This window comes from Aplysia californica, unplaced genomic scaffold (genome assembly GCF_000002075.1).
Source record: "Aplysia californica isolate F4 #8 unplaced genomic scaffold, AplCal3.0 scaffold00104, whole genome shotgun sequence".
In the NCBI taxonomy this organism is placed as follows: Eukaryota; Metazoa; Mollusca; class Gastropoda; order Aplysiida; family Aplysiidae; genus Aplysia; species Aplysia californica.
In genome coordinates, this window is record NW_004797374.1 from 996,843 (window position 1) to 1,012,121 (window position 15,279).

Sequence of the window (15,279 nt, forward strand, 5' to 3'; positions counted from 1 at the left end):
ACACACACACACACACACACACACACACACACACACACACAAATCCACACACTCATATACACACAAACACCATATACACACACACACACACAAACACAAGCATACACACTCACGAACACATAACACACACACATGTGCACACATATGTATGCCAAACACACACGCACACACACACACGCACACACACACACGCACACACATACATCTACTTGCGTATCACACGCACACGCTTACACATCATCACGAAATGAGCTTAAAATAATATATACACTGCAATTCACAAAATACATAAATGGATACATAGTTGGGGAAGAGAGTTCCAAATTGACGGAGCAAGGTGGGCGAACGATCTTTCAGCTAATTTTTTACCCCCTTTTCTAGGAACTCTTAAAAGATACTGATCGCATGATCTTAGTGATGTAGATTGAACATTAACTTCATCATCATCACCATCATCATTTTAATTAGATTTGCAATTCTCAATATTATTATTTTCACATATATTTGTGCTACATGTATCCTGTGTGAACAACTGTGTCCGACAGAATATGAGTTTTCTGTACAGTTGAGTCTGCTTAAACACTGAAGGCGGTTAATTGAAAAAAGCCGGTAAATCAAAAGAAAATAGAATTCTCTATTTTTGTTGTTATTATTTAATCCAATCTCTTTAAACCTAAAACATAGCTTAACCGAAAGAAATCAGACGGCCCCGCAGAATTCAGTATAAACAAGCTCCACTGCTCTTTTTCTTTGCCTTTAATCAACTTTTTTTTCTGTTACATCCACATAGAAATGTGTTTTTAAAGGGCATTAAAGATGTTAAGCCAAAAAAAAAAGAAAACTATTTCGTAAATTTGCATGACTCCCCAAAAAATGCTGGTTTCTTTGACTTGATTGTTTTGACAAGTGCCTGATTTTACCACACCACCTCACATATTATAGTGTCAATTCATGAACAGACTGCATCATGTTTACTCTGATGTGTAGATTATGCTGAGGACCAAGGCTTATGAAGCATCCAAGAAAGAAATGTTGAGCATTGATGAACTCTTGAAAAGGATGAAGACCAGTCTGTCATTTTACAAAAGGTACAATTAATATCTGATTTTAAAAAACATTACAGCTAGCGAAATTAATGGCTTATACTACAGTTCTTTTCTTTATATATATATATATATATATATATATATATATATATATATATATATATATATATATAATCATTATCAACTTTCCTCTTTCTTTTTAATCTTATTTAAAAACTGTTCTTCTACTTCATTAATTTAAAAAAAAATAGTATTTAATGATAATAGATTCAACAATTGTTAAAAGAATGGAAGTCTTTCCTCTCTCCTATTAAAATTTTACTTTCTGGATTTAACTCGTTTTAATAGCTTGCCGACAATAAGTTACTTCTTTTAGTTTTTATTACAAGACCTGCTTGCTATTTCTCTGAGGAAATTTTAAGTCTTTGGCCATGGCTGCAAAAAAAGCATGAAAATTTCCTTGTCACTATAAAGAACATACTCGTTTACAGTATTTGTCATTCTGTACCAGATCCCTGATGAAGCTGTTATTGCCAAAAGCGTGGGCAGCAGTCGGAGCAAGGGAATGGGGCAAAGTAAGTCATTTCATCCTTGGATTTCTATAATCTGTTGTATTGGATGCATGTGCCCAAGAATTTTTTGTCGAAATTCAAATTCTTAACGTTGAAAAAAAAGCAGGAAAAGATTCATAATGTATGTGTACGATTTCCAAAATAAAGAAACAGTTATCTCTCACTCGTAAAAGAATTCTGCTTTCTCGGCTTTAAATAGTTGAACAGTTTGTCGACTAAAAGTTTGTTTGTATTTGTTTTGTTTTTTGTTTTTTTTAATGGGGGTTGTTGTTTTGTTTGTTTTTTGTGAGGGGGAGGTGTTATAATATGGTGAAGCAACTGGTGGGTTAAATCTGCTGTTTATTATTTATAGACTCAACAAGGTCTTGTCTGACTTGATCTCCTCTGTTGTGACCTCCCCAGTCTGTCTCCGTTCAGATGAGTGAGATCTTCAAACTGGCATATCACAGGCTGGCCGGCTTGATGCACAAAGAGGTACGTTCTGCATTTTGAGTTTGAGGGAGTTTAGTTTGACTGCCTAATTATTGTCGCAATATCTATGACAAACTGTAGTATGACCAGACCTTGAATAGTTGTCACATAATCACTGGTGACCTTTGTTTTATAAAACTTGATATAATTTTCACTTTATGACATGTATAGTCAAACTTGCTCTAATGGGCAGCCGTCTAAGACGGTCACCTGTATAAGTGACCAATGCCCACTTCCCTTCTTGCTTTTTGTGTTCATTTTAATCCCACACTCCAAGACTGCCCCCCGGGCGGTGCTACTGACTGAAGTGTCTTTAGGCCATTCCCAAAGGGGAAACATTAACATGTTCTTTTGCACAGTAGAATTGTAAATGGGCTGATTCATCAATGTCATGCTCATAACTGGGCCTGAACTGCATCAGGGAACTGCTGCTTTTTCTTTCCTAATCCTTACTATTGTCATTTTCCTCTACTTCTTTTGTATGTTTGTCACATTCTTATTTCCGGGGTGCCTTGATAGTCGAAGCTGACTTTGTGCTGTTGAAGCTAGAGAGGTGAGCAGAGTAAGCCTGATTCCCTGAATGGACATCTCTGTTGACGTCCACCCCTTGGTGCTCATAATAATATGACCTTATGAGGTTGCAAGCACCGTGAATACTCTACTAAAACTAAAACTAAGACAACCACCTTTCTCCTCGACCGACCATCTTGAACAATTTTGACTGTACTTAACAGTTTACCACCTAGTATGTAGAGTGATTCCTTTCTCTGCTTTCTTTTTCAAGTATCTCAGCTTTTCTGCTGGGATATAGTATCTCTCAGCCAGGGATGGCCCTGAGTGGCGAGGTCTGAAGTCTGCCTCCTAAATTATCTAGATAGTGTTGATAAGGATGTAAAATCACCCATTTTTATTTTATGTGATTTCTCTGCTGTCTCTGTCCAGGGCCGTCTCCCGGATGCTGATCTCTTGTACTTCTTGACGCATCAGGAGATCGGATCTCTCTTGTCGAGCCGCTCTGCCCGTCTAATCATCAAGTGAGTGGCCTGCTACAACACATTGTTTACCCTTTTTTTTTCCTTTTGGGCTTCTTGCATTCAGACACGTGGCTGGCTGATGAAGTGATGGTGGAGAGTTAGAAGTTGACCAGCTGGAAGGAAATTATTGTTTCTTTGAAAGAAAACAAAAACTCAAACAACTCTGAATAATATAACACATTGCTGACATCGTCATTGTTGATGTATTGTAAAAAAAAACCACCCTAAACATAGCGAGTTAGGTCTTCTATTTCATTAGTTGAAAATGTATTTCTTTTTTTTTTTTCTTCAAACATCAAATCTATGTGAGAATATTTGCGATGGCAAGCACACCTCAGTCTGTCAAATGTACATTATATTTTGATAAACTGAATTTTGGTTTCTTATAACTTAAAATTGGTTGGGGGTTTTTAAATTTAAGACCAGAGTTTACTTTGTTAGAAGTTTTCTCTGATTCTTAAAAAGTAAGGACTATCGGAAACAAGACAAAGTATCTGTCCTTTGCTGTACTTCTCTTTGTGAATTTGATACAATAATTCACTTTTGCATCTTTCAGAGCACAGAGAAGACGTAAGGTCCTTGTGCAGCAGATGGAGCTACGGTTTCCAAAGCTCAGTCGATCTTACCCCACTCCTGTGAGTTACTAAATAAAACCCTGATTTTTTCTCATCTGTCGCTGTTGTTATGTTGTTGTTGTTGTTATTGTAGTAGTTGTTGGATTGTAGTTTTATGTTGAGCAGGAGTCTCAAACTCATAGCTTGATCCGCTGGACAATATTTTGCGGCCCCTACTTGACATAAAAATTTGGGTTTAGAGCAGCCTGCACGTTGTTCTGACATGTACCTTTTTGTTAAGGTGTTGCCGTGAGTCTTCTTTTTTTTTTTTTTTTAACCCAATGAACCCTGACATTCTGAACCCAAAATAACCTGTCCCCTGGCTTCTTGAGAAAAGACAAGCCTACATGGCTAAACACTCCATGAACTCTGCCTGCCTTCTTTATTCAAACTAATTCCCTCTTCCGTGAGCTGCCTTGACCTTTACAATAGTTACCATTAGCCTACAAGTCCTTTTGACATCATTTTTATCCTTGTGCGGACTACTGTTCTATGGTAGACTAGCACACTCCAATATATCGGTGCTTCGGAGCAGGGGCAAATAACTTGCACACCGATATATCAGTGTCACAAGTTCATTGGGTTTATCTCTTAAGAGCTACCATTGCCCAGGCTTTTGACATTTTCCGGTGGTGTTTGTTGATGAGTTGTAAACATGATTTCAAAGTTGTATTTTTAATATTCTTTTTCTGTAATCAAAACTTTTTTTTTCATGGAATACTTGATACAACCCAAGCTAACCCAGACTCCTAACTCTATCAGACCATGCATAATTTTAAATTAGAAACCCCTCATGTAAAGTCAGCCAGAGATTGGCCTTACTGGACGTGTCCTATCTGCTTTTCGTTTTGATTGTGTCATATTTTCTTGAAGACAGGTTAGAATTTTTCTGTCTGTTTCATTGTACCTGTTAGTTTTGATCTGTATGATGAGGGCTGCTGACTGTTTTGGTACATATTTTGTTGAATATTTTGCTGTTAATGATCATTTAGACAAAGTCATAGCGTTTCTCCTGTGCGTGCAATAAAATTGTTCTTGAATTAGAACAAAATGTGGTTCATCAGACTGTTCATCAATGTCATTTGGAAAAGAATCAAGAATGGTTGCTATTAAGATTGTTGTGGAACATGTTATTATAGGAAATACTGAAAACACAAATATTTTAAATACATTTTAATAGTGTGCCCTTTCTTTTCAGTCTAAAAGGGATGTTAGCAAAAGGTAGTTGAAATATAAATTTTATATATTTGTCTTGTTATGCATTGTGAGTTGCTATGGTGTAAATTTTTGCTGTTTCATAAGTTTCCATCTAGTTTGTCGTACAGATATGCTGTGTCCGCTCTGCTCATTTGCCTTTCCTCTTCTTTGCAGTCAAAGAGTGGGTGGTTGGTGGGTGCTCTGGTGTGGTTTGCTCCTTTTTTCCTATCAAACATCTATCGTCTTTATCTCTCCTCCGTCTTTTTTGTGCATGTTACTTTCTTGTAACACCTCTATTCTTCAGCACTTATTTGACCTTATTGTGTTGCAAGTGCCGAAAAACTCTTACTAACAAAAAAATGACAGTCAAAGAGTCTCATGTTAATTTTGTTTTCTTTGTCTACGCCATTAGAGTAAAGCAACTAATGACAGTGTTCCCACTTTCTGTCTGCAGGTCACATCAGTGTCTGACACCAGTGTTGGTGAAGGAGTTTCATGTCTGAAAGGTAAGAAATAAGGATAAGTCTAAACAGTTTGTATCTCAGAGATTTGAACCTTACGTTTAATCTTTAAAGACAGACTCATACTAACAGCACTACCATATTAGACTTCAAAGCTGCTTGTCCTAAACTCAAAGAAATCATTTACTACAACTCTAACAAATTCTTAGCTACAAGCTCGAACAAAATGATTTTCTTTGCCAGGTATGCCTGTCAGTCAGGGGCAAGTCACTGGTCCAGCACGAGTGGTACACAAGCTGGAAGAAGCTTCCGTTATTCAGGTATGTATATTGTTTTAACTCTATAACCCAGAGTGAATGATGGGAGCATCCTGTGAAACTTGTCCGGTCCCAAAGTGGGCAGTCCCTTTGCTGGGTGCATAAAGCATTACTGCTCATGCAATCTCTTATGAATCCACATAGATTTATTTTGACTTAGAAGTGTTAGATAAATGTATAAACTACTTCCTTTTTCACCTTGACACAGTTCTAGCATTTTTAAGAACATTTTTCCTTGTATACCCAGTGACATGTTTCTCAAGTTCTGGACAAAAATATGTCAAAACATTGAAAATGATTCCAAGTTTAAAGAGTGAACACTTTCCACCCTCCCAGTGTGCCGAGTGCACAACCTGTGTCTTCACGTACCAGGGGTGATGCAGATGGAATACATCAGCATTATACCTGTATCTCGGCAAAAACATCTCAGTCATTGTGAAATTTTCAGCACATTGAGAAAAGGGTGACCTTATTTAAGCTACCCCCCCCCCTCTTTAACCTTATTTAGGCCACATATGGCCAAAAGAAGCTAAACCCCCATCCCTTACCTTATTTAGGCCTCATATGGCCTATATAAGCTAGCCCCCCACCTGACCTTATTTAGGCCACACGTATAGAAAAAAAGCCCTCTTCCCATCCATCTTCCATCACAGCAGGACATGTAATAAGTCTAGTATCATTTTAAAGTCTTTTTCTGTATCTACGAATCTGCAGTTAAAAACCTGTGCCGTTGGTACATCATGTCTGAATTACCGTACTGAATTTATTTATAAATTTTTATTTTTTTTCAAAAATGGATAGGTGGACCTCTGGGAGTAGTCTAACATCGTCTAGTGTTAGGATAAGGCAAGGTTTTAAAAAGAAAAAAAAACATTATCTTATTTTTTTCACACCTTTTTCTTCACTATTCATGACAACTGTATGCTTTTCATGTATTATCAATTAGTAATTTTCATTGATGAGCATAATTTTATAAAAGATATTGAGTCTGAGACTCGCTGTCTAAAAAGTCCACTGCTTATGCTATTCTTATCAGAGAAAATGGCACAATTTGATAATGTAAAAAGAATTTGTTTAAATATCCGGAAAAAAGCATAAAACATACATGTACTAAAAGACTGAACAGAAGCTGAGTGTTTGCCGTGCATGTGTGTACATGTGTGTGCGTGAGTGTGTGTGTGTGTGTGTGTGTGTCTGTGTGAATATAATTCGTACATGCTTTTATGTAAAGCGGCTAGAGCTGTGTTCACACAGGAGTGGGCACTATAGAAATTATCTGCATTATTATTATATCAATAAACAGTCAACCCTGCTCCAACAGCCACCTGTCCAAGACAATCGTTGTACAGAAAACCACTTCCCACTTGCCCCTTACATTTTTTTCCTTGTTATGATGACACTGTTCTTGAAGACCACCTGTCTAAGATGACCGCTTGACTGCTTTTCTCCGCAACATTTAGTGGTTGTCAGGGGGATAAGTTGGACAGTATTTATGAGATTGTCTACACACTATTTGTGAGGCATTGTGGTGAAATCAGGCTCTCGTCAAAATAACAAAATTGGGGAAACAGGCGTTTTCCCTCCAGTTTCGCAATTTAATCAAATTTTGGGGGGGTTTTTTTCAATCCTCTTACCTCCAAATAAAAACACATTTCCAAATGAATTATATTGAAAAACGTTGGTTAAAAGCTCAAAATATGTAATTTTTCAGTTTTCAAGGACTCTTTAGCCTTTGAAGTTACCAAACTTTGGCGGCCATTTTCTCGCTATTTTTACCGCTGAAACCAAGTGAACTTACCTCTTTCAATCACAAATATCTTCACTTCTGCTCCAGATAGATGGGTATTTTTTTCATGAAAAGCAAGATAAATGAGCTAGCTTTAAGATGATATCGATAACTCCACATGCACGAAAATTGACGAGCGCCTGATTACACCGCGTCGTGACACATTTCTTCTTTGACGACTTCAGGCAGGGGACATCCTGGTGGTGAACAGCACTGACGTTGGTTGGTCGCCGTATTTCCCTCTCATAGGAGGACTTGTCACCGAACTAGGAGGCCTCATTTCACATGGTATGCTCAGTGAGGGTTATATTGTCTTTTCTTTTTGTTTTCTTCCCTTGCCCATTATTATCAAATTGACACTATAATAATGTTTAGTAGAAAAAGATGCTTGTGATAGTGTTAGGTACATAATTAGTGTGACCTTTTAACCTAATTTGTAATGATTTGTTAAACTGTAGTCAAGGAGTTGAGAACAAAGATGACTTTAGATTTAAATATGCTGGGTGTTTGGGTGTTGACGATAGTCCTATCTACCTCTGCTCCAATGAGTCACCAGGGACTTGGGCACCCTCTGTCACGTTCATATTCTGTGGCTTTAATAATAACAATAAATTGCATTTATATTGTGCAGTGTCCCATACAAGTATACGGTCTGAGTGCTTTACATCTATGACATGATTACTGAGAGGAAACCTCACACACACAAGAAAAGACTTGTCATCTGCTCAAGAAAACCACTTCAACCTTACAAGGAAGAACTTAAGAACTTTCTCAACCATATATTTATTACTTACACATAACGACAGCGCTGAAAACAAGATACATTAGCTCCTGTTTTCTCTTCAAAAATGGGTTCTTCTTTTTGACAATTTCAAAGTTGATAAGACGTTTTGTCCTTGGGAAAGGCACCTTACATGAATTTCCTATTTAAACTCGGAGGTCCCGCATCTTGATTAACCTAACTGTTGACAGGGGCGTTAAACATATGCCATTACACCATTTTTTTTTTACAATTTCAACTGTATTTTTGCGATACTAGGTTGTTAAAACTCCTACAGCTTTAAATAACTATGACTTTGTATTTCCATTTGACACAGGTGCTGTTGTGGCCAGGGAGTATGGCATTCCTTGTGTGGTCAATGTGGCAAATGCGACTTCCATCGTTCAATCTGGTGAGTCAAACTTTTATCACAAAATGTTACTTTTCCACCCTTTGTGTATTTCTCAAGCTTTTTATACATTTTTTATGAGTTTCCATAAAGGCTTCTTATTTTGGCGAACCCCTGTGATCTTCTCATAGACTTTGTGTTTTTTGGTATTATGGTAGTGAATGTTCACTGCACTTGAACTGTGTGTCACAGGCACTTTGTTTTGTTTACATGGTATTGAAATCTGATCTTTGAACAAAAATCAATTATTGAAAAGAAGAAAGATCACAGCCTCTTACCATACCAGGAAAAAAACAGGAATGAAGAAAATTCTGTGCACACTAAATGTGACCTCCAAAAAATTGCGCTTGCACTTATTTGTTTGCTCAACTGTGTGACGAGTGGAGATATTATTAAATCATAACTTCATCCTTCCTGTTCAAACACCTTATGTTTAGCAGCCCGTGTGCTGCTCATATCACATACAGTGGAACCTGCTCTAACCACCACCTGTGCAAGACAATCACCTGCATGAATTATGGCCTCTTCCCTTTCCACCTTTTTGCATTTTTTTTCTCATTACAATGACAACTGTCCAAGATGTCCTCCTGTGTAAGACAACCACTTTTATCCTCAACAATAGGTGATCATCTTTAGCAATGTCAGTTGTGTTCAAAGGCCATGCAAATAAATAGGGTTGTTTATTTAAAAGAAGATAAGAGTAACAAGCGTTCCAGATTTGTCAGCCTTCATGCCAGTTTCTAGCTGCATACTTTCTTGCATCACATGACTGTGATAAAGAAAATAATTTTCTTTTGCGACTTTGATATGCTATTAAGAAATTTACGTTTGATAGAACGTCAGAAAGGGCAAGGTTAAAAGAAACACATGGTCACATGTGTAATGTACTCTTCTCTATGCATGCAATATATAATGCCTAATTCAAAATGTCTTATCAGTATGTAGATCTAGATTGATGAAGTCACACATAACAGATATTATGAACATTTAATTTTTTGTGCCCAGCTCATTTTTCACTCTTGTCAGTTTGATTGTGTTTTGTTTTGTGTAATAATGATAACAATAAAATAATAATAACAAGGAGAAGAAGAAAAAGAAGAAGAAGAAGAGTTTGCCACATTTTGAACATTTAAATGCTTCATTTTTACCCTCGTATGTGTGCCTCTTGCGGTTTTCTGTCTTAGCTTCAGCATTTAAGATTTTGCATGTACATAAAATGTTGTGATTTGTACAGAGAATTGTCAGGATTATTATAATTAACAGGTCAACGTGATTCTGTTGGCTGACACACTTCACTACCTCAGAATTACAAAGTTCTATCTGCTCAGCTCCAAGTTTTGAAAAATTTGATGTTAAAGCTTTTGAGTTTCACTCCATGTCATGCTTTCGAATACAATTCTTTGCATATCTTGATAACGACACAAAATAATTTTATGATTTTGATAGTGCAGATGGCGCATTTGGTTTTTAATCTCATGGTTTTGTTAACTCAAAACAGCCAAAAATGTCAGATAGCTTGTGCTTTAAAAAAAATGACTTGTCTAGATCATGACAGTCCAAAATCCAGCTGAATCGGGTCAAACATTTTTCCTGGTTGGCCCAAAGACATACTGTTTTTCCTATCATGTCTCAGCCAGATCTACTGGCGGGGTCAGTGTGCCCTGCCCGAGAAATCGCCTGACTTGTGTGAAAAACAGCACTGAACGTAGTTCTTCATAAGGGAAAAATTAACTTGATCAGTATGCTGCCGCATCAGACAGCAATTTCCACAAAGTAGCAAGAATCCAGAATCAAAATCTGCAGATCATCACGGGAGCAATGAGATCCACGCCCATTCATGTCATGGAAACACTAACGGGGCTAGAACCCCTGAACGACAGACGTAATCTGAAAGCGATTGCTCATCAGGAAAAGATCAAAAGAATGCCAACCCATCCAATGAAGGATAAATCTTCAAAAAGCCAGAGCAAACGCCTTAAAAGAACAAGCTTCCTCTATATGGCCAGACACTCCAGCTCTGGACTCGAAATCTCTGTAGAAGAATCTCCAACCCCACTAGACCCGTGTCAAGTCCACCCCCTTCACTCTAATCACCCCCCTCAAATTCGAGAAAACCTAGAAAAACTTGGCACCAGATCCGAAGGCCCTCCCCCAATACTCAAGTCACTGACGCTCGACTACCTGGACAGAAACTTCCCAAGCAACCTGTGGAATCGAGTTTACACAGATGGATCAGCAACTGATGCTGTCAGAAACGGTGGTGGAGGTATCTACATAGAGTGGATAGATGGGACAACAGAAAGCCATTCCATCCCCACAGGATCTCTATCCTCCAACTACAAAGCAGAAACATCAGCACTCTAAACAGCAGCCACCATTCTCTTGAATCACCCAAAATCTAAAGCCAACACTGTCATCCTCACAGATGCAAAATCTGTCCTGCAAGCTCTCCAAAAGCCACAAACAGCCCAAGTACGACAACTCCTTTCACTCCTGTGTGATCTAAACTCCCAAGCCAACACAACCCTACAGTGGATACCAGGTCACTTTGGCATTCATGGAAATGAAAAAGCAGATTGCTTACCCAAAGAAGGAGCCAAAATGACCCAGATTGAAGATGGCATGGATCTCTCAGAGTCAAAAACACTAATAAAAACTGCTTTAAGAAACAGATGGAAAAGGTCCCACCCTAAGCACAACAGACATGACCCCTACTACATACTAATTAGAGCAGACCAAGTCACAATCTTTAGACTCCGTTGTGGCCACAACAGACTCAAACACCATAAATATGCACACCAAACTAAAAGTGGGAGAAACAGCGACCTGTGAATGTGGACACGACCAAGAGGATGCCAACCATGTCCTTCAGGAATGCCCGCGCTACAAAACCCTTCGCTCACAGACGTGGCAGAATGTGGCTCCCCTTGAGTGAAAACTCTATGGCAGTCTTTCAGAGTTGAAACGAACTACACAGTTTGTACGCGACATCGGACTGACTGTCTAGCTGCTGTCATCGAGAATGAGGAAGAAGAAGAAGAAGTATGCTGCCATGCTAGTTTTTCAATCTCACTCGTTTTTCAATAGCATTGTCCCAAAAAATTAACTCAGTCAGAATGCTTTTAGTGCTAGTTTTTCTATCTCACTCGTTTTTCAATAATATTATCCAAAAAAATTAACTCTGTCAGTATGGGTGTAGTGCTAGTTTTTCCATCTCGTTCTTCTTTCAATAACATTGTCCAAACACCTTGTTGTGTCAGTTGAGGTCTACTTGAAGTGTAAATCTGATCCTAATTATTTTGTGAAGAAGGTCAAATTCCATTACACTGGGTTCACCATTTGAGTCTGGTGTCAAAGTATTTTTATGCTTATTGTGTTTTTCAGTTATTCTTTTTTTTGTTTTAATGTCGGCAACATATCTAAGACAATCACCTGTGCAAACAACCGTGCCTCATTTCCACCTTTGTGTTTTTATTTTTATATCATATTGACACTGTCCGAGACATCCACCTGTCGAAGACAATCAATTTTTTTCTGGATATTGGGTGGCTGTCTTGGAAAATTTTGACTGTTCATACAAATGTACTTTGACGCGTTCAATGCAAAGAGCAACAGAGGTAGTAATTGTTTGATTTCTTCCCTCCTACTGTAGGAGGTTTCTTAATAAGATTCTGTGTGTGCAGCGGTTATGCACTTCGCTGGGGCACACAGGAGACCGAATTTCGAATCTTGAGTAGGGAGAATTTTTATAGAGTATCTCAGTTTTTCTGTTGGCTTTTTGTATCCTCTCTGTTAGTTTGGGTGGGCCCAGGCAGGCAGGGTGGAAAGCCCATCGTGTAAGTAATCAAAATATTGTGTCAACGGAGGTGTAAAAGGCAACTTAAATATAACTTCTTTGAAGGCAAAACTGAACAGACAGTAGACTCCAAGCTTCTCTATACCGGCCATAAAAAGACAGATACTAACTATACCTTAAAGGCCAGTTGCAATTCAGTTTGGTTAGAAAGAATAATCAAGATCTGAAGCCTGCAGCAGAAGGGCAATGCTTGTGGTGGCAAAGTCCTCGTATGCAGTTCCTTGAGAAGTTTCCATGTGTTCAGTATGATAAGAGCTTGTTGTTGTCTGACTTTCTAAAAATCATGTAGGAGTATAATGGGGAAAAAGCATTATGATTTTTTCTGTAGCTTATCTGAACATGAATTTTGTAGTTTGCAGGATGTGTCATTTTTTACTCAAATTGATTTATTTTCAGGTGAAAAACTTCACCTAGACGGCCGTCTGGGTTTGGTCAAACGTTTCGACGTATCTGAACCTCAAGAGTGAGTCACAATTTTTTGGTTGGGTCTATCAGTCCAACTCGGCGACCTGGCTACTGTTTGGTTCAAAAAGTTGGCTACTGTTTGGTTCTACGTGTTCAGTCCCACAATTTGGCTAATGGTTCTACTTATGTTCAGTTTAACAAGTTGGCTACTGAACCAGCTGAGGCCCCGAGGAACAGTTGGACCGATACAAGAGACACATCTTCTGCTGTTTGTAACTTTTGCAAGGGTTTTTTTTTTTTAAGTTTTATGTTTGCTGTTGTGATTTACAGTGACTCTCATGAGTCAATAAATCAATAGATAAATAGATAGATAAATGAATGAATGAATTAATAAATCAATAAGTGAATAAATAAAAGACAAATGAACAAATACTCAAATAGACAAATGAAATCCATAGTTCTCATTTTCATGATGTTTACTATGCAAATGTTTCTTTATTTCTAGATTGATCAAGCACAGATGCTTTGATCATAATGTCACATGATTGTTAGCATCAACATAAACAATGTACTCACGATGTTGATATTCCTAGATCAGTAAAGGAATAAATGAAAAATAGATGAACAGAAAAGGAGTGAATGAATCAGTTTGAAAAATGAGTAAACAAATATTCCTGAACGATTTTAAAATTGGGTGTTAAGTATATAGATGAATAAAATAAAAGATGGAATAAAATGTGATCCAGTCCTCATTTTCCCAATGTTTGCTATGCTCATGTTGCTTTGTTTCTTTATTAAGAAGGCAAAGTTTTAAATTGATGTCCTAATGAACACGTTTTTTTTTTTGGTTGTTCATTATTTTTTGTATTTAAAAAATTTTTTTGGGGGGGAAGGGTAAACATAACCATACATAAATACATTGTAGGGATATCAACGCACATTTATTATACATACAAATATTGTAGACGTAATTATCTTTCACTGTTTAACAAGTCCATCGCAATATTAAAATTATTTGGAGGACACAGTGAACATTTTTTGAGGATTCGAGTCCTAAGTAGCGCTGCCTTGAGTTGAGTTCTTTTAGAGTTTTCATTGCTTTCCACCCACTCGATTAACTCCTGTGAGAGATGCAGCTTCTTCTGCCAGGTTTTAGACAGTGTAATGCTCTATGGTAACATTACTAAGCAGGCCTGGTAGCAAAAGGGTTAATCTGAGATCCGCACAATGAACAACTTTTATGGGGGTTTTTTGTGTTGATTGAGGTATGACAATCATTTCATGACAAATGTGTCACTGCACGGTGGAATTGGGTGCTTGTCTATTTTTGGGGAATTACATTGAGTTATTGGTATCATTTTAAAGTTAGAGCTGGTTCATTTACTTTGTATTTGATTTTTTTTAAATACCCATTTATCTTGAATAGAAATTGAGATATATGCCAATGTGGGAGAATAGGTTTACTTGGTGTCAGAGGTAAAATAAGTGAGAAAATGGTCTCTCCAGTTTGGTGCCTTCCAAGGTTTAGGTGTTCTTGGAAACAGCAAATTAAATTTTTTGTGCCTTTGATCAACAGTTTTGCAGTAAAATCCACAAAGAAATGTGTTTTTAAATGGATATAAAAGGTGCTGAGCTGTATATAAAAAAGATAAAATGTAATTATTTAAAGGTGGGAAAATACCAGTTTCTTTGATTTCATTATTTTGATGAGCGCCTGATTTAACCTCGATGTCACACAATATTTTATTTCTTATACAAAAACTGTTTGCCTGTTCAGAATGTGTGGGGGAGAAAAAGACTGTGATCTACACATTGCTTTTATTGCTTGTATCTTGAGGGACAATAAAGTTTTAATGCAACGGTACAGGCCTGTGTAGTGTAGTGGTTTGGCGCTTCGCTGTCAAATACTGTTGAACCAAGTTTGGTTTCCAAGTGGGGAAAGTTTATATTCTTGGGATGTAATATCCTTCTCAGCCCAGGTTGACTCTGACAGGCAGGGTCAAGGACTGCCTCCTGAATGATGTAAATTGTGTTAATGAGTATGAAAAAAGCATTTTTTTTTTCAATTTGTTGATAGGGGCCGCACAACCATTCCATGACCATTTCATTCCTTGTAGAACAACAACTTTTTTTGTTCAGAACAGGGAAGAAAAAATTCTGTGATAGTTTGTAGATTGTCTACGGAGCAACAAAAATGCCTTTGAGGAAAGCGTATCAATAATGCTGGTGTGAAGAATGTACAGTAGAACCTTCTCTAACAGGCACCTGTCGTAGACAATCACTTGTACAAACGACCACTGAATCATACTTCATCCCCTTGCATTTTTTTCCTCGTCATTTAGATTCAAATA

The 15,279-nt window shown here is 37.6% G+C and overlaps 1 protein-coding gene across 3 annotated transcripts in view; it reads left to right on the forward strand.

The window, feature by feature from the left end:
- LOC101859923 overlaps positions 1–13,829 on the forward strand; it is a gene marked incomplete in the record, with an annotated part of 55,218 nt that extends 41,389 nt beyond the window's left edge. For all 3 annotated transcript variants that reach the window (XM_005095459.3, XM_013080892.2, XM_013080893.2), the window contains 10 exon segments: positions 988–1,088; positions 1,558–1,621; positions 2,021–2,092; positions 3,032–3,123; positions 3,680–3,758; positions 5,389–5,440; positions 5,639–5,715; positions 7,684–7,786; positions 8,596–8,670; positions 12,920–13,829. In XM_005095459.3, the coding sequence (XP_005095516.3) occupies positions 988–1,088; positions 1,558–1,621; positions 2,021–2,092; positions 3,032–3,123; positions 3,680–3,758; positions 5,389–5,440; positions 5,639–5,715; positions 7,684–7,786; positions 8,596–8,670; positions 12,920–12,990 (786 nt within the window).
- Positions 13,830–15,279: the final 1,450 nt, after the last annotated feature.